This window comes from Protopterus annectens, chromosome 5.part0 (genome assembly GCF_019279795.1).
Source record: "Protopterus annectens isolate FY-2018-M chromosome 5.part0, PAN1.0, whole genome shotgun sequence".
NCBI lineage: Eukaryota > Metazoa > Chordata > Ceratodontiformes > Protopteridae > Protopterus > Protopterus annectens.
Window position 1 is genome coordinate 341704747 of NC_056735.1, and position 25645 is coordinate 341730391.

General features: G+C 37.9%; 1 protein-coding gene across 2 annotated transcripts in view; it reads left to right on the forward strand.

Moving 5' to 3' along the window:
* Positions 1 to 25645, forward strand: part of TSPAN7 (tetraspanin 7) — a 769211-nt gene that overhangs the window by 606635 nt on the left and 136931 nt on the right. For both annotated transcript variants that reach the window (XM_044072310.1, XM_044072309.1), the window contains exon 2: positions 4116 to 4304. In XM_044072310.1, the coding sequence (XP_043928245.1) occupies positions 4116 to 4304 (189 nt within the window). The remainder of the gene's footprint in view (positions 1 to 4115; positions 4305 to 25645) is intronic.

The window sequence follows — 25645 nt, forward strand, 5'->3', positions numbered from 1 at the left end:
GGAGTTCCCTGAAAAACATAACAGGTGTCATATGTGACTTCCCTTTGTAAGAGTTAGAAGAAAGGCAACAGTTGGAGACTTTTGGCCTGTCAGTTTGATATTAGTTGTAGCTACAATGTAATCGTTTTTTTCTGATTTTTTGAATAAGGTAATGTTAACATATGTGAAAGTCATTGGAACACTTGATCCAAGACAGCATGGCTTTACATCAGAAGATCATTCTAGACAAGTCCAAGAGTTCCTTGGTTGAAATATCCAGCTGTAAACCAGAACATGAGTGTATGTGATACCCAATTATATTGCCACATTACATCTGACAGTATAACAAATTAGTCATGGAATAAGTCTTATTGTGGTAGTACTGGCAAAAGTGAGAGCATAGTAGGACTGGGGGGGGGGGGGCATGAAAGTAAATGACTGTTCAAAAAAATGATACTAAATGAATTAATAATGGCATGTCGGGTCAGTAATGGGGCTGCCTTTCTGTTGATGGGGCTGCCTTTCTGTTGATGGTGTAAGTGACATTACAGATTGTCTAAAATGAACAGTGTTCCATTTTGCTGATGACACAAAGATAAGTAACAGTCTGATACACAAAATGGCTACTTAAATTCAAAACAGAATGAGAAACAAAATCAAACAAATGCAGAACACAACTGGATGCAGAAGCAACAGAAGCAGAAGGGAGCCAAGGTGCACTTGTAATCAGGTAATGAAAGGTCAGCAATAAGTGCTGCAAAATGGCAGTGAAGGCAGGCAGAGTGCTGGCATTAATAAGCAAATATGTCACCTGGAGAAAACAGGCTACGTATTCCATTCAGTGCTGTCGAGGCACATTGACCCCGACAGTGACCCCATAAACAGACATCACCATCCACAGAATTTACTAGGCAAGCAGGAGATGCAAAAAAATTACTGGGCCTTTCTTTCTATCACACACACACACACACACACACACACACACACACACACACACACACACACACACACACACAAACACACACACACAGTTACGGACATTTTAGAGTTGACAATCCATTTATTTGCTATTATTTTTAGTAATATAAATGGTAATTTTATAAAACTCACTACAATCTGTAATAAGCAAACAAACATGGGAAAACAAAGTATGAATTAATGTAGCTCAGACTAATAGATTACTTGCAAATGGACATTGAGGAACTGCCCTCAGTACCTCATGCAAATGTGGAGATACAGGCATGGTACTTTTAGCCTTTATTCCCAAACATATTATACCTTTTAACTCTCCAGATTTTTAGAATGCCTAGATTTTTCCCTCATATTTTGGTCTGTTCCTCATAAAATGTGTGTTTTTCAATAGGGGATATCATTAAATAATAATTTCAGATTTCATATCCTTCAAAAAATGCATGCTAACTCAAAACCTGTTGTTCTAGCAACCTTCTCACTTTATAAGAACTAAATTAAAATCTGTCCTTGATTTTGGACCTTTATCCCCCATTATTTGTAGCTTTGTCCAGATTTCTTGCACTACAAGGTTGAGATGTATGATTTTTGTCACAAATTGTAGAGAGCTAACTCGCTTACTGCAAGGCTGTGGTGTAACCTGAATGCATGTTCTCATCAGCATACTCTCTTACTGGGTGAAGCCATCCCACAAAATAGTATAAAGGTGTAGCAGTCCCTTTCAGAATTTTCTGTTTTTTTTTTTTTTTACAGGAATTTGTAGTGCAAGGATTTGCAGTATCAAATCTCACAGTTCAATAACAATCCCAACTGTAGCATAACTGAGTATAGTGTAATCTAAACTGGACTGGTACTGTAGCATAAATTGAGTATAGTGTAATCTAAATTGCACTGGTACTGTAGCATAAATTGAGTACAGTGTAATCTAAACTGCACTGGTACTGTAGCATAAACTGAGTGTAGTGTAATCTAAACTGCACTGGTACTGTAGCATAAACTGAGTACAGTGTAATCTAAACTGCACTGGTACTGTAGCATAAACTGAGTATAGTGTAATCTAAACTGCACTGGTGCTTTTCCAGCGTGAGGACCAATACTACTTTGGTGGTACAAGCTTCACTGCTTATAGTGTAACTTGTACTCTTTGAAAAACTCTGGAATAGATGGACCACCAAATTTGTAAATGTAGTACACAGTTACATAAGGTCAGAACTGTAAATAGGTAATGGTCAGATCCTCACACTGGGAACCCCTCAACTCAAAGTTGGGGAGCAAAAAAAGCAGGCCTTCCCAAACTTGAGGACCAAAACACCACTCTTGTGTTCTGTAACTACAGCAAACTCAGCTTCTTGTAAGTTTAACAAGCATGTTGCCTTGGTTAGTATCACACACCATGCTTCAGCCACAACACGGAATGTTCTCTCCACATTCATTTATGAAGCTGTAATGCCAGTGATGCACTTTCCCCTTATTAATATCTGTTGATCGCGCCCCTAGTAGCTAACTCCTAGAACAGCTGTTCCCGTTGCCCTGCCCTAGTTAAGACTCAGCAAAAGCTAGCTGTGCACACTGTGTTTAATATCCTATCAAGTCGTTAGCATGATTCATAAACTTAAATTGTGCTAATGACATATAAATACAATGCAGTCATGAATAATGCACCGTTGGGCATCTCACTCTACCTGTCTACACTGTGCAGCTGTGGTGGGGAAGTAGCTGATTTGCCTGTCGGGTGTGCATATAGTCAGCAGCCAAGTGACACCATTTGTGCATGTGTAGTATAGTGTGTCCTCTTGGGTGGGGAAGTTCATAAAACAGCACAGGGAGCATGGAGGTAAACAGTAGTGTAACATACCTCCAGGCCACTGGGAGCACTGTCGCACAGTCTTCTTCACTCATGAGCAACAGCGATGTAAAAAAATGATAATCTTATCACCTATGACTGTAGAAGGTACCACATTGTCACATATGCTAATCGTGGAGATCCATTTGGTTAACACCTCCAACTGTCACATGTTCAACTGGACCATTGTATATGTGGCAGTTGGGACAAGTGTGTCTGAGACTGTGTGTTTGTGTATGCTGTAATGCACATTTTTTTTTTTTTTATTTATTTAACATTTGTTTACCGGGAAAGTCCGACTTGGAACTAAGCCAATTTTCAGTGGAAGCCTGGGGAGAAACACTCCAGATGTATGTCTTTGTAACATGATGTGCCACTGCATTCCTTTTTCACAGTACACTCTCCATGTGCTGTCTGTGCAAGTAATGATGATGCTACAATGTTATGCTGCTCTACATATCCGTATTACTTCATCTTCACATATCAGACTATGGATTTTTGTACTTTACATCAGCAGTTGGATACCTGTAAATTCTGATGCTGCTGTGCAGTTTAGGCAACTATTTGCATGCTAGCTATAAATCTGCACTCCAAATATGATTTGTGTGGTAACCATTTTGAAATGTTGGGCCCCACTACAGCGAATCCTGAAACATGGAGACCGAATAGCTGAAAGAATGGACTTATATAAACTAAGTCTGAAATGCCATTTCTCAGAATATTCCCTTTTCTCTGAGGTGGCAGTCTCGGAGTTGGCGTATATAAGTTCTGGGGTGTGGGGTGCAGGGTGACTTGTCCCCCTGCAAAAATAAGTTTAAAGGAGAAGAGTGATTTTCAAGATTTGCCCTTCTGTTTTCGGTCTTTTTTGGGGTTTTTTTGGTTTGTCAGCACTTTGCATTTTGAGTGCTGACATTTCAGTAGGGAGCTTTGTGTACGTACTTGCCACATTGCTGATATAGGACTCTGGTATGTGGTTTGCAGCACACACCTGCCTTGTATGATTGCAAATGATGTGCATGACGTTTGGCCATATACTATTACCAATAATATGCATGCACGTTTTTAAGTCATTTTCTTCTTAATTAACCCTGTATATGCTATTTTTTTCCAATTGTCTACAGCGGAGTGCTGTAACCTTGTCAAAAATACATTTATTTGTGTTTGCTGATTTTTCTTTTTTTTTTTGCATTTAAAAGCTCATTTTCAGTATCAATATCATGTGATTGTTCTAAATGCCAGTAATGACAGCTCTGTTCATATTTCAGATTGATTAACGGTGACAGTTAAAAACTTTATAATGTATTTTCTTTGTTTCTTCTTCCAGATCACAGGAGTTATTCTGTTAGCTGTTGGTGCATGGGGGAAGTTCACACTGGGTAACTACATTTCTCTGATTGCGGAAAACTCAACAAATGCTCCCTATGTTCTGATTGGTACTGGATCCTCTATTATTGTCTTTGGTCTGTTTGGATGCTTTGCTACATGCCGTGGCAGTCCATGGATGCTGAAACTGGTATGTTCTTTTATATCAGAGTTTACTCTTTAAAGAAGATACAGCCATCTGCTTGTTATTTTGCAGTCAATAATCAGCCATGGCATTTGCACATCCTTTTCTTTATTGTCTGCATTTAGTCTTTAGTGAGCACATAAATTTGTATACTATCCACAGTGCTTTTGTACCACATTTGTAAATTTATATGGATATGGTGAAAGATATGCATATTTATTTATGTATTGTTTATTATTGTTATTATTTGGAATTCAAAAGATTACATTTACACTGTTGAGTAAAACTTCGACATCTCAATATATTATGATTGAAAACAGGTGATACAAATCAGTAAACAGTAAATATTACTCTGTGTATACATAAATATAAGAAAAATAAATATACAGTTAAATTAAACTGTGCCCTCTTTTATACAGTATAGTGACAGTATTCCTTGTGAAAAACACATAGCACCTGAATATGCCTGGTGGTCACTAGGCCAGACCAGCCAAAACTGTGAATCTAGGTTAAAAATAAAAGACAAAATAACATCCAGCAAAAATATTGAAACATATGTGTACACATTTCGGTCATATTTCCAATCATCAAGTATTAATTACTGTTATTTACTTTTTAGTGACAGGGTTAGTGCATTTACACCTGTGGCATATTTTTAGGGGAGACCTAAGGTAATATTTATACACACTGAGAAATTTGGCAAGGACACCCAGAAAAATTCCCCAACCATTTTCAAGGGGATCCCTAGGTGCCAGAAGACTGAGCCATGGCAAAAAATCATGAAGAGGGATGAGATGATCATTGTAGAGGAGAACAATTGGAGGAGATGGTGGTTGAGCTATGTGGCAGTGGACTGTCTACTCAAGAAATAAGAGGCAATCGTCGTACTCAAAAAATGCTGTGCCTGGGGCGCTGTCTGGATTGATCTGATGGAACAAAATAGTGCTAAAATGGATCAGCATACCACATAAATGAGTGTAGTACATTGAAGTAATCTTCTGGTAATATAAATAACTGAGAAGAATATAACTATGCCACAAGTTATAAGGACTGCAAGTCATGTCTCTAGCCGGGCTGAATACTAATAAGAGGTGAGAGAATATGTGGGGAGAGGATGAAATCTGATGTTTGTGAAGTGGCAGTTGCTGCAGTGGAAATGTGAAGATTTGTTTTGTGGCTCAAAGATGCAACAGGAAGTCAGCTCACAACAAACTACTGTAATTTTTTAACTCAAGCTCTGTAACCAGTGCAGATACGTCATACGAACATCAAGGTTTTAGATAAGGTTTTGCTTTTTCTCAGATAGATTAATATGATGTGGCATTTGAAATGGAAACTGCATTATTAACGGTAATACACAAGAATAGCCCAAAGGGCTGTGCTTGTCTTCAGTCCCTTTCTCCAATAAATATATTATCTTGTCTAAGACATACATCAGATTTCTTCCTTTTGACCATTTTCAAAATTCCCCAAATATGCCAAATGATTGAACTAGAAGAAAATCAAAATCACTTGTCACCTCCTGATTTGTTTTTTTTTCTTCTGTTCTTCTACTTATCCAGATTTAGACTTGACTTCATTCTTTTGTAATCAGTTCTGTTTCCTCATTGGATTCATTTTTTACAACAGCTATTTTTGTTTGTGCTTCATCACAACTCAAGTCTACTGCTACTAGTATTTATGTCCTGTTCTTTCTAATCTTTCCTCCTTTCCCCTACTTCCTTCCTCCTCTCTCCGACTTTTATGTTGTCTACCATTTGCCTCCTTTCCATTTTTTGCATTCCTTTCTTCCTATCTTGAAGTTCCATCTGTCTCCCTCACTGCAGTTAATTTCTTTATACATGTAATGCATTTAATACACTTGTCTTTCCCCACAATATTCAGAAATCTATTTTTTTTTACAATGAACACAAAAATGACCAGCCTTTCCAGATTCAAAAGCCACATTGGGTTGCCCGAGATGTTGAATACAAACTGGCTTCCAAAAACATCTGGTTGGGTAGGTGCTCTATTTCTCCATTTTTCATACTTGGTGATATAGTATTTCCCCACAAACATGTCCAAACTTCTAGTTGTATTGTTTCTTTAATTTGGATACTGAGACATGTTACAAATATCCCACAATCACATTTTTATTAAAAAATACATTTCTACACATAATACACGGAACCTTTCTTCTGTATGCATGTAGTTGCTGCAAGTCAAAACAGTTTCAGGGCATTTTTTTGTTTCTTCAAATCAATCTTGCTATAGGATGCTCCTGGATACCTGTCAGGGAGGAGCGCTAGGGGTACTTTTGTTATGACATAGGATGTTACGATTGTGAATGTTTGTTTTGTCTTTCAAGTGCAAAAAAAAGACAAGTGATACTGTTATTATTATTATTATTTTTAGGGAAATTGCAGAAAATAGTCTGCTATGGCCCTAGTACAGCAAAGTATAGTCATGAAAGGTTGGCTTAGATTAAACCATTTGTGTGTTGTGGATCTGACGTTTTGTGACTATATTTTAATAGCAATTTGTGTGAAGTAAAAAGAAGAGGGAGGAAAGAAGAGTTAGGTGTTAAGAAGTTTGTGTGCTGTAAGAGAAGACAGGATACAGGGCAATTTTTACTTTTGGAAATAAGTTTTATAAGCAAGTAATGGCAGATTTTCAGATCATGTAGGCCTTTGGACAGAAGTTATCAAGTGAAAACTGATGGTTTGGGTACCGGAAGAAATTTAAAAAGTGGACCGAAGTTATAAATTGTGGACAGTATAAAACATAATTGTGGACAGAACCGAGTAATCGGTTGCAATGTATCAGACATCCAAAAGAAATAAGACAAAAAAAGTAGGTATAAGTATATGTGGTTGGTTATAGACATAATCACATTTCTGCTAAGACAGGCCATTAAAACATTGAAGAGGCAATAAGTCTACAAATGGTATAATAACTTGTTTCTGGGCAGCTTCATTTAGTATTAATATGACATTTCAGGGTATCGGCCAGTCTGCTGCTAGATTTTGTTTATTACAAAGCATTTACTATGTCCAGGAAATATAAAAGCTTCCCATCAGTGGATAGATCACTTTGATTTTTATCCTGAAGATAATTGCGTATAACAGGGATTACTAGCCATTTGACTTCCTTCTTATTTTATTAGGTGAAATGAGTACTAAGCCATATCAAAAACTGATGTATTTGTAAATGCAGACCTGTACTTGAAATAACTCTCTGCAACTGCTGCTGCTGAAAATGCAAGTCAGTACAAAAATGTCAGTGTTGCTGGTCTCTGACCTTGTTTGAATTCAAACTGATCCTGCATTAAGGGGTGACAGATTAGCAGAAACCTTTTGAGGTAAAAAGTCTGCAGTAAAAGTTCTTCACTCTAACAGTCATAAACAAACTATTGTGTTAGTTACAATGTGTATTTGAAGTCAAAAATTGCTGTTATTTTCAGTCACTAGCAGTATAATCATATTGCCACAACTTCAGTTGTTTAGCAAAGGTCAAACAAAACCAAAGCACTAAGACGAGGGCTGAACTGTTATGTGATTTAAATTGAAAATTGATGAAGGAATGTAAACAAGAGTGTAGAAACGTAGAAGAATGAGAAGTGAAACAGAGAGAATATCTGAATGGGACAGGATTTTGGAGAGGGAAGAGAAGATGAGAGAAGTATGCAAAGTTAGTATTCGTCTCTAAGGAAGAAAAAGAATACAGGACTGTGTAAAAAAACAGTGCATACCATTCTGGGAAGACTTTGGAAATACCTTTTACATTATTTTCAGTAAAAAAAAAGATATTGATAGGATGAATGTAATATATCAGGAGAATTGAGCACAGCTATCAGTTTTATAAAGGTATGGAAGTTTGGCGGATACAATATTTTGTGAAATTAAGTGTGGAATGAATTGCTTGGAAAAGGAGAACAGGTAGAATTTTGTGGAGGTGTTCAATTTTATAGGAGATACAAGAAATATTGATGAGTGGAAGCCAATATGAAAAAATAAAGGGTTTTGGAAGTTATTACAGCATAAATTAAAAGAAAGAAGTGAGTATACTTTCAGGATTTGAAAGAAGCTATTATTTGCTATGGACTTTGTGAAGGGATGTGAGCAACATCTAAATGAGAATATATTATTTATTATGGGAAGTTTGGTTGGAGAAATGTGGTAATAGATCAAATAAAGCAGAACAGAAAATACTCTTGTTTGTAATAAGATTATAGTATAGGTATGCAAAACTGGATATCAGTTTCACTCTTCATGTCTTATTTTACTTGTTCATAGGTTTATAGGTTAATGCTAGGCTGAAAAGTAAGGTGTACAAGACAGTGGTGTGACCAGTACTACTGTATGGTACAGAAACATGGGCAGTAAAGGCAGAACAGTTAAAGAAGCTAGAGGTGATGGAAATATATTGCCTGAGAAAGGTTGTAGGATGAACACTGTGGGACAGGTGAAGAAATCAGGATGTAAGAGCAGAAGCTAAAGTAGCCCCAATTGCAGAAAAGATCAAAGAGAACAGATAACGATGGTTTGGGCACGTGTGTAGAAAAGCAGAAAACAATCTGGTGAGGAAGATTTGGGACAGACAGGAAGAAGGTAAGAGGAAATGAGGACATCCAGCAAAGTGGTAGATGGATGGCATGAAAGAAGATCTGTGACAGTCAGGCAGGAGTGTGGCACTGAATTGAGAGAGTTGGCTACAGTTAACATGATACCCCAACCCCATGTAGAAAAATGGGAAAAAAGGGGGGCTGATGATGATGATGATGCTAGGCTGTTGAGACAGAAGACCATTAGTACTCTAGTCACAGAATCCCAAATGGTAGGTACCCATTGGTATGACTGATTTGTACTTGGTCTAGAGCCCTTTTAATAAGGGCTTCAAGGGTTGGACTGTGGGTATGTTTGCAATTGTCCATTTTTCCTTTCGGTTTATGCTTAAAGGAGGGTCATGGAGTTGCTTTGTTTTTTATCCAAAGGAAGTCTCTTCTATAAAAGACCCAAACTCTGGATGGATCTTCCTCAAATCCTTAAGACCTCTCTAACTACTACTGCTCTCGGGCACAACTTAAACATCTCTCAGCACAAGCTGCTTGTAAAGGCTGTGCTTCAGGTCACATGACCTAGTGTCCTTAATCTCCGATACATACTACCTGTTATTTTCACTATAGCATCTCTTCTCTAACTCCTAACATGTTGCTGTTCTAACTGTTTATTGGACATAGCAGTTTCTGTTGACTACCTTCTTAAATCATGTTCTGTATTATATATTAACTATTCCTTTGTTTTTAGCGTGCTCTTTTCTTATATAAATTATTTTTCGTTTTTCCACTTGATGTGTGTTCAAATTCTGGGCTGAGACTGGAATGAATCCAGTGGGAACAGTGCACTACCCCAGTTAACAAATTGTTAAAATAATCAATAAAATGTATCCTATATAGCTCCAGCAGGTCCTGATTTATATTTCAGTTGAGGTTAGAATCCCTCAAGTAGGTGTTAAGTGTGGTGTTAGGTTTGCTGATGTGCAGGAGGTTGTATGGGTCTGGATCCTTCTATGGTCTGTAGGCTATACAGAGATCATCTCAATAGTTAGTAAGAAAAAGAAAGGAGAGACAGCACTTTAAAGTGGTTTGGGTAGCTCAAGGAAGACATGCTGTTGATTACCTTAGTGAGGAAACAATACAGTCTCTCAAGCTGGGTCGTATGCTTAGTCAAGCACCTACCAAAGGGTCATTATACACTGTTATGAGGCTGATGAGGGAGGAGTAGAGATGGGTGATAACTTCCATGGGTATGGAAGAAATGACCCAGGTGATTAGTTTGGCTTGTTAAAAGAATCTCCTAACAGTGGATACTTAGTAATCAGAGGCTAGTTTGTTGTCAACAAAAGTATCCAGGTCCCTAATAACTGAGTTAACTTTCAGAGGGTTGCCATTTATGTGGTATGTACATGGATACCCAGTTCTGCCAAAGGACATACTGCGGTGTTTCTTGGTGTTCAGTCTTAGGTTGTGGTCCAGGCACCACTTACTGGTGCATGTTAGTCCCTCCTGAAGAACTTTGAAGTTAGATGGGGAGTAAATGACTGTTATAAGTTTGCAGTCATCTACAAACATGGTCAGCCATAGGCCTTTGATGTCAACCTTGGTCTCGGAGAAGTAAATACCAAAGAGAATGAGAAGTGGTCCAAAGACTGATCCTGGGAGTACATAGCTGGTAACTACTCATTTTGAAGAGAGAGTGCCTCCTAAACTAAGACCAGAGGGGGTGGTGTGGGTATGCTAATAAGGTGGGGAAAGTTAAGGAGAGAGAGGGGAGTGAAGTTCGAGCTGAATTTGTCTGGTAATATGTTGGCTCTGTCCAAAGGGTATGATTAACTTTTGTTGCTATGTATTAGTGCTGAATGTTGTTGAGCATTATTTCTAAGGTTTTTGACAACTGAAGATGGCTGATTTGATTTCATTTGTGTGTTGTTTGTTGATCTTTTTGAGTTCATTTCTAGATGATTGGGTATTAAGGTTGCTTTACAGGTTCTGAGTTTTTTCATCTTACTATATAGTTTTATACTATGGCATCACTGTATGGATTTATTCCCAAATTTGCTATTATATTAATGTCTCATGGGAACAGATGTCTCACTGCATGCCTTGAGATGGCCAAAGAAATTATCCATAAATGTGGCAACACACGAGATGGGGTCATTGAGTTAAGGAGGGTGCTTAAACTTCATCAGGCTATCAGTTGGCTGTGTTAGGTTTGCCTCAGAGTATTTTCTAAAGATAGAAGGGTTTTGTGGTAAGTCAGGCTGCTGATCTCCTCCAAAGCTGATATATATTGGAGCCTCTTTGAATAACACCAATAACTAAGCCAATAATTGAAGTTCCTTTTCTTCTGTTCGTATTGTGACATCTTAGTGATGGTAGGTTACTGTTCAATACTAATTTCACACCATTTGCAGACTCCTTTTCTGAGAACTCCATCATGTCCTTCTTCATATGATTTATCATGTTACTCTTCATGTGATCTAAGGAGGTATGTCTAATATTATTCACTCCCACATAGCAATAACCATGTTATATGTGCACTTAGGATGAAGGGACTTGAGCCCTTTAGAAACAATGTGAATCCTGACACCTGAGAGGCAGCTGACTGTCACTCGTCTTTGCTCAGCCTGATGAGTGTTGCATCTGTGTGACTATAGAGTCACCTATGACTAAGACATTACCAGATATACCGTCTCACCGTCACTGCCCTAAGGGCTCTAGCCTACCAGTTAAGTGACTCCCTTTTTGTAGCTGTGTTTTCTGTATTGTCTTTGTATGTTACTTGCCTGTTATTGTGGTGCTGTTAGTGTCCTGCATACCAAACCTTCATCTAGAAGGCCTTTGTGGTTTACGCACAGGGTAAAAGGCTTAAGTACCTCAGTGTAAAAAGGCTTGTCCATCTGTCTAGGAAATAGAGGGTGGGTACAGTCTGTGGCCTCCAAGATTAGTACAGTTGCCAGAGAACGTGATGCAATTCTTGCATTGCCTCAATGTTCTTGTTCCTATCAGGCTAGCTGCAGACAGTGAGGTAAACTGTGATTTCATGATGCCTGGTGAAATAAGGGGTAATAATGAATACTAATGAGTGATAATGAATTTAATTTGTCACATGGGTCTGTATATTGGAACTTTAGGATAAACCATGAGTCAAAGCAGCAGAGTTACAATTATATTTGTACAGTGTCAATAAATTAGGGGCAAAAAGTCAGTAAAAAGAGTAGCAACAGCTAATGGATATGTGAAGCAACTACTGCCAACGTGGCTTGGTCCTTCTGTAGCAGCATAGTACAAATGATTTGTATCACATCTCACAACAAAACTTAATAAAAAATAATTCAGCTCAAATGCCATTACAACAGCTTAGTACAATAATAGATTCATATATTTATAGACTGTTACTAGGCTAATGACCTGGCGGGGGGGGGGGCTTTCAAATCCTATCCAAGTTTTCCCGAAAGAGTAATGATGTCCTATTTCCAAATAGGACATTGAGGGCCAGGCATTTGTAAGCTACCTCTGTCCATAAGGGACATGGGTGCCAGGCCTGGTATAAATTTCCTGTTCCCCATCCACTTGTGTAGGTTGTGCTTAAACAGGGGAATACACAAACTCAGCTTCACATGGAGGGGAAACCTGCTCCATAGGGGGGTCAATCTCTGGGGGACACATCTGTCTCTCCAGCATGTTCTGTTTAGGTCGCAGACAAAAATTCAGGTCCCTAGACCTTCTCTTTCTGGTACTGTTTGACACAGTCAGTAGTCTACAGCTATGACTGGACTTGGGATTTGAATGACTACAACAGACAGCAAATGATGAGTGCAAAAGACATTAACGAAAGCTACAAAAAGTAATGGTTTCTTGAAAACAGTGACTGTAAATTGTCTCGGGTGCCACAACTGTAGCTTTACTACAGATTTACAAATAACAGCAAGTAGAATATTTTGGCTGAGAATGCCCAAAGCTGGCAAATGTAGAGGAAGATACAATAAGTAATATGCCTGCAGTAAGAGGGAAATTAACCCTGAGTGATACGGCTGTCAATCATTGCTCTTAGGTGCACACAACTTCACTCTTACATCTCAGCTGCTCTCAATCCTTGGTGTCCTCTTACTACAGTACTTAATAAGTAAGTCATTCCCATGGGTCTGCAGGAATGTGTGGGCATGTTCAGTTAGACAGCTATTGGGGACTTAATACAGTACCTAATAAGGAAGTGTCAGAGTTGACACCACTCCATATTTCTTTTCAGAACCAGACAGTGTGAACATTGGAATGGTCATAAATAGTTCTCAACAGCATGGAACCCCACTGCAGAATATGCATCACTTCCCAGACATAGTGAGATTTAGTTCTGAGGTTCTCAGGCATCGTTATGTAGACACAGTCCAGCAGGGTGACAACATCCTCATCACACTGACATTAAACAACAAACCAGAGCACATAGTCCATTTGAATAACACACCACCTTTGCTACAAGTAGCAAATTTCATCCAGAACTATAACAGCTCCCCGTTCTTTCACCTGGAGATAACCAATTCTAAATGCAGAAATACACCACATCACAAAAATACAGTAGAGTGTTTAAAATCAGCACTAGCACACTTTAAATTACAAGCTCAGATAGATATACTTCCCAGATGTAGTGAAGTTTGGTTTTAAGGTCAAGTCCAGTTAGATATCCTCAGGCATCCTTGTGTAGTAACAGCCCAGCAGAGTATCTGCAGACACACTGAGCTTAAAAAAGGCACAACCACTCCCTGTCAGGGAATCTAACACGAGTCTTTGCAACACGTTAAGAAGGATGTTGATTGTATTTCTTTAATACTTATTTATCTGGTACACATTCAATTGATTTTGTTTATGATTTATGGTTTGATTTTACATAAAGGAAAAAAAACATCTTTAATATCCACCTAAGCTGCCACCAACTCAGGCAGTTGGGATGTTGGTTTAAAGTCTCATCCAAAAGGACAGCATCTCAGGAGAGTAGTACCCCGTAATGCTGTATTGCGGCTTATTGGTGCTTCAGTCCAAACAGTTCTCTAATGCTAGACATTAGTTTCAGTGCTGTCATATACTTGACAACAGTAATCACAACTTTGTAGTATGTTCAAAGGTAGTGACGGACTGGCCCATTTTGTAGAAAATTGTGTAATATTTTGCCAAAGATGCTGAAATAAAGGGCATATTTTATAGTCAGGATTAATATTAACATCATAAATGCCTATAAGCACTTGGACCTAGCTTCAGGTTCTTTTTAAAATTCCTGCTGAAAATATGTTTACTACTCCTGTGGTTCACTAACATGGAAAAAAGAACTACAGTCCTAAACTGTATGGTTAATACCAGATATTAACAGTAGAAAATGCAGTTAATGTGGTAGGGTATGATATTGGTTGCAGGATAATGTGCATGCCCAGTATGTACAGTAATAAATGAAATAAAATGGCTATATAGTACACCCCTTCCCATAAAGCAGGCCATTCTGTTGCAGGTGTTGACAGTTGTGTATCTGTTCCATAAGAAAGAATGAGAATGGTGTAAAATCACAAGGTACAGCTGAATGCTTCTTCACCCCCCCTGATTTTAGGGACATCCCTGATTTTGACTCTAATTTTAGCTGTGTCCCTCTTAATCCCTCCCAAAACTGGTGACTTTTGATGAAAAGATTGTGAATTACACTTCACAACTGTAATTTTTGTCATTACTTGTTGACTTCCTTTACTTCAGAAAATGTATATTAATTTGCATGCTCTTATTCTGTCAGTGTTTCAGGTTAATAGTACTGATAGTTTAAAAGTGTCCTTAATTGCCTCTGATTATTTCTGGATTTGTCCCTGATTCCTTGAGATAAGTCAGTGTCCAAAGGCTGTGTTGTAGATGAATCCATACGCCTTTATAAAGTGAAACAACGAACATAGAAAAAGCAAGATATAAAGTAAAATCACAGTCCACATAATGGAATGCAAACAAAGGCAGACGAAGACTGGATAACGCAAATAAAAACGGTTTATTACAAACATACCCTCTTTTCAAGAAGGTTCAAAAAATGTTCTCCTCATTATGTTGTACACTAATACTCTGCAAAGGTGTTAACCTCATTAGAAAATCCCAAAAGTGGGTTGGAGTGAGCGTTTAAAATATCACTCAATTTTTGACTCATTGTCCAAAGACTGTGTTGTAGATGAATCCAAACGCCTTTATATCTTGAAACAACAAACACATTAATGAGGTAACAGCTTTGCAGAGTATTAGTGTACAACATAATGAGGAGGAGAACACTTTTGTTCAACAACTGAATCTTCTTGAAAAGAGGGCATGTTTGTAATAAACCGTTTTTATTTGCGTTATCCAGTCTTCTGCTTAGGTTCATTGGTGCAAGTTTTGATGGTTCGTCTTGTGGAATTGTAACTTAACAAACCATCAGTACAATGAAACTATTTAGATCTAATATATAGATAATATATATCATTTGTGAATCTTGTAGTCATAACTCTAGACTTGTAAATCAAAAGTTGTTGGACAGAACTGGTATGCCATTAGTTAGAAAATTTTTTCCAACCATTTGATCCGGTGATGGCCTTAACAAGAATTATGAAAAAGGAAAGAAAAAAACAGTCCATCTTATTTTTAAGGAAGAAGTGGTATACAATGCTTAATGCTGAAAGATGACACAATAACAGTTCACAATAAACTGAGAAGACAGATACTTGCAAGGATGCATAAATAATATATATGCAGAATGACTTCTCCGCCTCAAGATTAAAAGACAGACATTGTGTGTGTGTGTATGATGTCAAACTGTAAATTAAATAAATAAATAAACAGAACATAGCATACTTTGACCTGTTGCAGTAAGACATATAGAATACCTCCTTACTCTCCCCCAAAAGACAGTCACATGTATAACCATCGATATTTGTGAGGAAAATAAAAACTAATGATCACAGTAATGTCTCCAACTTCTTACTCATAAACAGTACACTACTTTTGTACAAGCTGTAGTGAACATCTTTGCACAGCTCTGAAATTTGTGAGGAGAATTAAAGGAACAATGACCATACTATCCCCAGCATAACACAACCTATAGTGACCTGTGCGCACCTCTGAGGTTTGGGAAGAAAACTAAAGAAATATTGACATTGTCCCCAACACCCCCCCCCCCACACACACACACACACACACACATACACACACACTCACACAAAAGCTACAGTGATCTTCTGTGCAAACGTCTAATCAGGATCAGTTTTAGACTAGGGGGAGTTCAGGGCAATGGCTACTACTAAGCTTGCGTCAGAATCTACTTACACAGCCTTGAGATGTAGGACCCACCAGAATACCTGTCAAGGCAAGATAAATAAGTAAATGTGTGTGTGTGTGTGTGTGTGTGTGTGTGTGTGTGTGTGTGTGTGTGTGTGTGTGTGTGTGTGTGTGTCTGTGTGTCTGTGTGCGCGTGTGCATGTATAAATATGTATATAGTTTGCTTCTGCCTGTAGTTGTCCTTTAAATTAAATAGATGAGAATCACAACTCGTTACATTTTCCCTTTGGAAAAAAAATTCTTAGCAAACTAATTTAAAAAAGGAATATGAATTAGTTCATCAATAATGAAATACACTAAAATGCTCCATTGTAACAATAAAACAAAAGTAGTCAGTAGTCACCTTATTGTATCTGTGATGCCCCTGCACTGGCCCAGTAATCATGGAGCCTAAATCCTCACCACTAGCACCAGTGAGGGACGTCTACATTGGGAGGATGACAAGTACACATGCAGTAAAGTACGATTTCCCTTAAGAGCACACAGAGATCACAGTCAGTCTGGGCTGGTTTCTCCCTCTCTCTTTCCAGATCTCCAATAAGATCTCCCCACTGGCACAGCTATAGGGTTAAGATCTCAGTTGAGCAGTCAAGCCAAAACCTCCAGCACCCTCTCTGTCCAACCAGTGCTTCGTGTCCCTGACCAAGTAGCTGACACAAACACTTTGAGATTTGATGTATGCACAAACACACACACACACACACACACACACACACACACACACTCTCTCTCTCCTTGGAAAGGCTTGCACAGATTTACTAGCTATGCCACCTTCTACCCAGACTAAAAGGTAGTTATCACTGCCACCAACCAGCTCTTTATCAACTATTATAAGGCCCTTACAAAGGGTGACCAATTCTACTGTGTAATGTTACTATTATCCAAATGGTAAGTGTGACCAAGACTTTCAAGGCTATTGGAGTGGCCTATACAGTGTCACCCGGTACATATGCAAGTACCCTAAGAGCTTAAATATCTCTAAACAAACAAGCCACAATTAAAATGTTTAAATATATTTAATAATAAATAATAAAAGAACAGAACAATACTCAATAACTCAATACAGTGATTACAGAGTTCAGAATCACAAAACGATGTTTTAAAACAACATTGCAGGACAGTCTCAAATACAGAAAACATCTAAACTAATATTTACTATATTCCTATCTATATCTAAGATATACTCTGCCCTAAATAACTTACTTACTGAGCAAGGCAAATGCAGATGAGAAGTGCTGAATGGATGTTTCTAGATCCAAGACAAGATACAAAATGCACAGATTCACTCTCTGAGATGATTCTTAAAGTAATAATACACATTACTGCTGGGTTAGCTGGGATGACATCACTCTTTGTCACCTGCCTTCAGTTCCCAGGCTAACAGAAACTTAGAATTTAGCACCTCTCTGTCAGAGGTACGCCTCTCTCAGAAGTTTGCCAAAAACTGGAAGTCGTAAAACAGTTAAACACTTTTACATTTGAAATCTAGTAATTATTTTTGTTTCAAGACAATAAGAAAACCTCCAACTCTAGACATTGTGTCTGCTCTAAGCTGAAACAGAGATAACAGAATCATAAAGCAATTTCCACTTATTTTCTTGAGGTTTTGCAAGTTAACTCTGTATGTTCCAGCTTCTACCATTAAAACACACATCTGCACAGGCATATAGTCTATACACATTTATGCTCTTTTCCAGCAGTATACACTGTGGTTACATTCTTGAAGCTCAGTACATAACATACAGTTCAACACACATTTCTGCACCAGTAGTTTAATATCCACATAACATATAGTTCTCTTACATTTGTAAGACAAGCCTATGGATCATATTAATATTCACAAATGACAAATGATTATTTACAAAATTCCAGATAGCTGGACTGGCAGTGTCACATTTCTGTACAAATCATATTAATATTTTTAAGTGACATATAATTCTTTACAAAATTCCAGCTAGCTGGGCTGGCAGCATTTCGATTTGTCACAGTGTGTATGACACAAAGGTTGCCTAATATAATCACACTTGACTGTTGTACATTACTATAAACATGAAAATGTGAAACCCTTCTATTCAGACAAGGTTATTTAGTAATTGATATGAGAATATACACAGTACAGCAGCTTCTGCTGGTCAGTTTACTGCTAGGTTATCAACACTCCCAAAGACTTTCTGCAAATGCATATTACTTTGTCATTTCTTAAACTATCACCCCACATTTGTATTTGCTGTGTCAGGACTCTGCCTCATGAACAACAACATACTGTCCCATCACTTGGTTTTCTGCAGCTAATACAACATCACTATTTGGGGTCAGAGTTTATAATGGTGCTGGTGTAAGTTATAAGTCAGCCCCTAAAATGAATATGTTGAGTACTTAGAACAAAAACATTTACAGTTGCCAAGTTTCATTTCCAAATATAGTTTTGTAGCTTTGACATTAGATTACTATCCATTATACAGATATTCTCAGAATAATTTTTTGCTTTTAAATTTAGACTAGGACTGGAAAGCTGGAGATAGACAGTATACAGCAACCACAGTACACTTGCTAAGAGTATCTAAGTAATGCATGCGTTGCATTAGTGCTTTAACTCTAGTGCTTATTATGGAGAAAGCAACCACTGAATTACTGGTTGGTTGATACAGAGAAATTATGTCTATTATGCTAATGACCCAAGACCAACTAGTCATCCAGACTTAAAGGTGGCAAATGTGAAGAAAAGGATGAAACTGTAAAGGGGTTACTGGAAGTGGCTTTCAGGTCATTTATTTATATTTTCCCCTTTTTCTTCCTACACCAGTTTTGATGTTAACATTCCCAAACCATGTTCTTCTATAATCGTGAATCTTGAACCATATACATGCAGTGCCGATATATCAGGCAGGTTCTATGTTTTAAGACACAACCTCCAGTCCATCTGTGTGTGAGTTGTGAAGTACATGTAGGAGGGTGAATAACAGTACTTCTGTTCTGCATTGTAGATTGGTGCCACAGTACCTTATGCCCATATTCTTTCCCAGATGAATGGCTTTTTGACACAGTTTGCTCCCCTCAGTGGCCAACTCTATGATATTGTGGCCAGTAGTCAGACACAGGTTATTTTGTATGCCAGTAAGTGACTAAATATATAGTTATATTCTGATTCTTTGTTAGGTCTAGTTACCGCAGATTCATGATTAAAGTCCTTATTCTAGTTATATATATTCTCTGCACCTGTAAGCACTGTAAAGATATGTTGTAATGGTCCAACTATGTAGTTTTCAGCTGTTTGACAGGGGAGTGTTCAAAGTATTTTTGTTTTTTTTTTGTAAAGGACTTGTTGGCCAAGATGCTTTATTGTATAACATGCCACAAAATAAAACCTAATTTAACTTCCTTTTTGGGTATACCTTTCTCCCCATGTTTGCTGGCCATCAAGCCTCCCCCAGCTCTGGAGGGGCTGTATTTAGGGAGCCTTATAGGTTACCTATACCCTTGCTGGTATCCTGGCAGTGTGTTCATTAGCCCTTCCCCTTGGATGGAGGACCACTATACCAGCTCATACATGCATATTTCTGAGCACCTGCTGAATTCATGCTTGGTGATACTTGCACATATTCCAGGACCACCCTCAAGTGTTGCTGTTCCTCCATTGATGAACTGCAGCATAAAATGTCTGTATTTTACCCCCTTTTCCTAAAGCACGACTCCCCATGCTAGATTCAGTAGATCACCACTCCACTACTGGAGCATGAATTGCCTGGGTTGCAATCAAGTCTTTAGATCTCTGGGTCAATGAAGCTTGGCAACTTCCTTTCACTTTACACAATTAGTAATGTTTATCTTTGCAGTGCATTGTTGAATGTAATGTTTTTGCCCAAAGCAGCTCTTCTGAGACACTTTACAATCAAATTTGCTGTGAAGCAGTAATTCTTAACCAATTAAGATAAAAAAATGGACTGGAAAGTGGTGATACCCATTTAAAGAATGTTAGAAGGTATACTAGTATTGTTCTCAATGTTTGGTTTAGTCAGACCATTGGCTTATTCTGTTGATACACTGTGCGTATATATTCCCTGCAGCTCCTTCAAAATACAGTGTTTCCATTGATGGAGATGTTGTTCCAGTATGATATTTCATCATTTTTTCAAGGTATCACTTGCTTTCCATTTTGCTGCTACTAACTCCTCTATGTACATGTCAAAATTCAACTGCACTGCGCTAAGCAACACAGTTTTGTTTGATTGCATGAGCTTTATAGATACATTTTCTTAAAAAAAACAATGTGAGCATACCTCTCAACCTCTTAGCTCAAGAAATCTAGACAAAGCTTAAAATAATGGGGAGATAAAGGTCCAAAACAGGGACATAATTTAAATATTGCTCATTTAAACTTAAAAAGGTTTATAGTATAAAGGATTTGTGTTGGCATGCATTTTTTGAAGGATATGAAGTCTGAAAGTCAAATGTATGCCATTATTTAGTGACTTCAGTCCTCTGTGATTTGCCAGAAAACCACAATTTTTTTGAGGAGCAGACCAAAATATGAAGCAAAAATCTGGACAGTTTAGAGGTTTGAATGTGAGTACTGTGGTGACTTCACTGTGATGCTCAGCATGTCCAGACTTAGTCATCCACTGTATCTATACAACAAATATTGTCCAGAGCCCAATATAACAAATAAGAAAGTATTTCTTGGAATCTCTAGCTCCTCGGCAACACTGCCTTCAATGGAGGATAAAAATCACGCAACAATACAAAACCTTAAATCGCCTTCCTAATTAGTCTCATTAAATAATTAAAATATTTCTAATTAAATCAAATTAAATTAAAACTTTCCATTTACATTCCACATTAATGCCAGTAGGAGTCAGGTTACCATATTTCAAAATAAATAGTCTCCTTATATAAAAGTTTTTTCTTAATACTTATTCCATATTCATTTAAAACAACATGTTCTAAAATTGTTCCCTGAAGTCCCTCTGGATTGCCATTATGATATTGTTTAAAATGCAAAGGGACCCCCCCCCCCTGGACACCCTATAGTATCTGCATGTAATTACTTTCTTAATAAAATTGGAATTTTTTTACATAATTTTCTTTTACCTTTAGTTAGGAAACAGCCTTCTTATATAAGAGACATTTTTAATTTTTTGAATAAAATACTTGATTTGGAATGACTGGACAATATGTATTGCTTAACAACTGATGTTAAAAGTATCTGTACTAGTATTCAACATCAACTTGGAATGGATACATTAGAAGTTGCTATGGGCAATAACCCATTTGCATATTATGTAATTGTTAGAAAAATATGTAATAGTAATAGTGCATTTGAGATTTAAAAAGGTTAATACATTTATTCTGTTCACACTGCATGAATCTGCACAGCTGTTAGAAACTTAACAAGAAGCATTCTATTTCTGCTATTGTCATGAAAATAATAATAAGTATTTCATTTCTGCTAATGTCATGAAAACAAGAAGCATTCTATTTCTGATAATGTCATGAAACTTAACAAAGGGATATTCATTTCTGCTTATGCCATGAGAAAACATGCAGCTGCTAGAAGCTATTGATAGAGAAAACAATAGATGCTTGGAAGTTTAAACCGTAGTCAGCATTACTTGTACTAAAGCTAGAAATGTACCTTGAATCTAGGTAAAATGTAACACATGTATTAGAACAGTACAATAGAAGAATTGAAAAGTTGAAATGGACTGACATAAACCCAAGGCCAGGTTGTTTTTCTCAAAATGTTTTGCAGAGCAGCAAATAATTTAACTTGGTCAGCAATAAGTCTAGCAACATTTTCTGTACAACATACAGAAAGCTGTGTCTAACTACGTCAGCAATAAAATGGTAACATTTTCTGTGTGACAGGAAGAGAACTGTATAAGTATAACATACTATTCATTTAATGATTCAGACAAATCCTGTGCCTACATGCTTTGTCTCCTTGCTGCAAGTAATAAAGGGTGCCTTGCTTGAACCTAACGTGAATTGGTCTTTGAAGTTTTTTCCTTTGACAGATTGGTCCTTCGGACCGGAACCCTCTCTTCACCTCAGATCAGACAGGCCAGGTGGTTGAAACCATATGGGGAAGAAACCAAATAGGTTCTTCTTATCTGAAAAGCCCTCCGACTGAATTGTCGTTCAAAAGAGGCCAGCCACTTTCTGATTTGCGACTGAAGGACGGGTCTCTGCGAACTGTTGATCAATCACGTGGGCTCAGGTAAGGTGAATCTACTTTTTTCTGTTTTAGATCAGGGACTAGATATGTATTGTTTTTGTTAAACTGTATTTTTCTTACAAGTCCGGGACAAAAAAGATTACTGTCTTGTCATAGATCAGGAGAAATAGAATAAGTAGGCAGTCATTCTGAAGAGACTATAAAAAAATCCATGGTACCACGTTAAAAAAAATTAAGAAAAGTTACGTAACGATAAAAGGGTAAAACAAAATGGGTAATAATTGCACAAAAAGACCCCAAAATCCACCGTTAACAGAAAACGCAAAATACATGCAGTCGCAGCACGCCGACAATATTAAATATTATTCAAAATGGGTTAATAAGTACAAATTCGACGGAAAATTAGAAAAATCCTCGCTTATCAAACTTGTTAAATAGCTCAAAACCGATTCCAAAGGTCGGGTAAAAAAGCAACGTAAATTAGGAATTCCTCAGGCACACAGGTGGATTGAGGAAGTAAACCGTAGGGAACAAAAGAACAAGAATTCAAAAGCAATGTTTTTAGATAAGGAGGACAATAACTTAGTAATAGCATCAGCACCTCCGCCTCCCTTACCAGAATATGAAGCAAGTGAACAGGTTAATCCACCCCCACGATATCCTGTGGTCACTGAAAATAGAGACATTATGAAAATAAAATCATTTAAAATTAGAGATCCCATCGGGACCAGGTCCCGAACAAAGGCAGGCAACTCAGATGAAGGCAAATGGTTAAAAATTCACGATCTATAAGTGAAGAAGAAGAAATATGTCCATTTATAGAAGTACCCAACCTTCAGGCAGGTCAAGACAATCAGGAACCAACTATTTTAGTATATAGACCTTGGACTCCAGAAGATATCCGGAAAGCCACTGAGGGAATTCCCCATCCAAAGGTTAGTTTTAGAAAATTCTCTGAAGATTTGCAAGGAATGAGGCTGAGTTATAACTTAAACGGAGAAGAGGTAGAAAAGGTAGTTAGACAAATTGTAGGGCCAGATTGGTATATGATTAGTGGGAACTGGAATCCCCGTGACGCTGCACAAAGACCCCTCCCACATAGCAGTGCAGAATTGGACACCAAAGTAAAAGGTCTTACAGATTGCATCTCTGAAAAATGGAAACCTAAGGCAGACTGGACTTGCATTAATCATTGCATCCAACAAGAAGGTGAAACTATTGACCCGTATTATGCCAGACTATTAGAGTGTTTTAATAACCACTGTGGAATGCAGGTTCATGAAGATCAAACACAAGATTCCCCATATGAGCAGCAGTTAAAGAATGCATTTTTAAAGGGCAGTATTGCACCTATAAGCAGTTTTATTACAAAACATGGTAGATCATCGTATAAGCAGGTTACAATCATTACTTGAATATGCTAGGCATGCCGAAAGGCATTTTAATAACAAAAAGAAAAACAAAGCTCAAGTATTTTCTGTAGAAGATGGAGCAGAAGTTTACATAGTACAGTCCGGGAAAAAGGGCAAGAAAAATGCACAGGGAAACAAACAATCTGATCAACAATCAGAGGACTTTGAAGGGTGAAAGAAAAGGGGAGAATGTTTTAAATGCGGTAAAAAGGGACACTTGGCAAAGGATTGCAAGAAAAACAAGAAGGCAACAATGGAAGACAAGGAGGGTGAGGACTGACTATATGGTAGTCAGGAATCACTAGAAGGGGCTAGCGAAGAAGGGACAAATGAGAATGTGATAGAGGGAGTAGAGGAAGTGCAGGAAGTTAGTGACAATGAAGAAGATGAAATATTAGGCCTAGCTTTATTGAGCTTGTAGACCTATTTAGCAGACACAAAACCAGAAGTTACACTTTTGGTAGAAGGGAGGGAAGTCAAATTCTTGTGTGACTCAGGGGCATCACGAACCCTGATACATCCCTCCAAACTGCCAGAAAACACAGAGACACCTGATTACATACTGGTCAAAGCAGCTAATGGACAGCTGTATCGGGAGCCTCTCTCCCGTGACATTGCAATAACTGATCCAGTTTCAGGATTGACACAAAAAAGCAAAATTGTTGTTTCTGCAAAATGCCCAGTAAACCTCTTGGGCAGAGAACTCATGCAGCTATTTGGTATAGCAGTAGTCCCAACCATGCAGGGTATGGAAGCACAGCGACAAACTGATACCTTTGCAGTGCAATCGGTGGGTGAAATGTTTTATTGGTACAGCCAGGACTTGGTTACGACTGGTCCAGGGACTGTAACTGAAGAGTTAATGAATGTAGCCATCAGCAAGTTCCCCTCCCTTGACATTGATGAGCAACACCTGTTGCACTGTACCCTGTATTATTGCAATACACCAGGATCTGATAAGGAATATGAGAAAGAATTATTTAAGAATCATGCAAATAGATTGATATTGCGTAACCTGTACTGGGACACAGAAGGGAACAGTGTAGCCAGCTGTTCATTGCCCCAAGAGTTCTTTGCACTTTATAAATCTAATCGATTACCACATGTTAGCTTAACCAAAAACAGAAACATAGAATGGGCAGACTTGGGAGAAAAAGTCACGAGATGGGAGAAACAGACAGAACTAGAACTGTCAGAACAGGGAATACAAATACAGAAGTTAAATTGGATAACTCAGACCAACCCAGCTGTGCACTTAAAGTTTGGTGAGTTCAGCTGATTGACACTCCTGCTGAAGGAGGAAGAAAATGCCTTACGAAATATACCAGAGACTCTCTGGTCAACAGGAAAATCAGATGTAAGACTTATTTGTACAGCGGGACCAGTTACTATCACGCCAAAGTCAGCATTCAGACCACAAAAAAAGGCAGTATCCCTTAAGAAAAGATGCAGAGGCAAGGATAAAGCCTATTATACCAGCTTTACTTAAAGGAGGGATACTAGTAGAATCTCCCGATTCACCATGTAACACACCCTTATTTCCAGTCAAAAAAGCAAATGGAGAATGGCGTATGGTCCAAGATTTACAAGCTGTAAATGATGCAATAATACCGAGGGCACCTATGGTGCCAGACCCACACACCCTGTTGAATGATTTAAAACCTCAACAGAAGTATTTTTCTGTGGTAGACATCAGCAATGCGTTCTTTTCGATACCGATACACCCTGATAGCCAGTATTGGTTTGCATTCACATTTCAGGGGAAAAGGTGTATATATATATATATATATATATATATATATATCGACTACCTCAGGGGTATTGTGAAAGTCCAACGATATTCTCACAAGAAATGGCAAGCAACCTGGTGGGATTCACCCCACCAAGAGGCAGTCATATT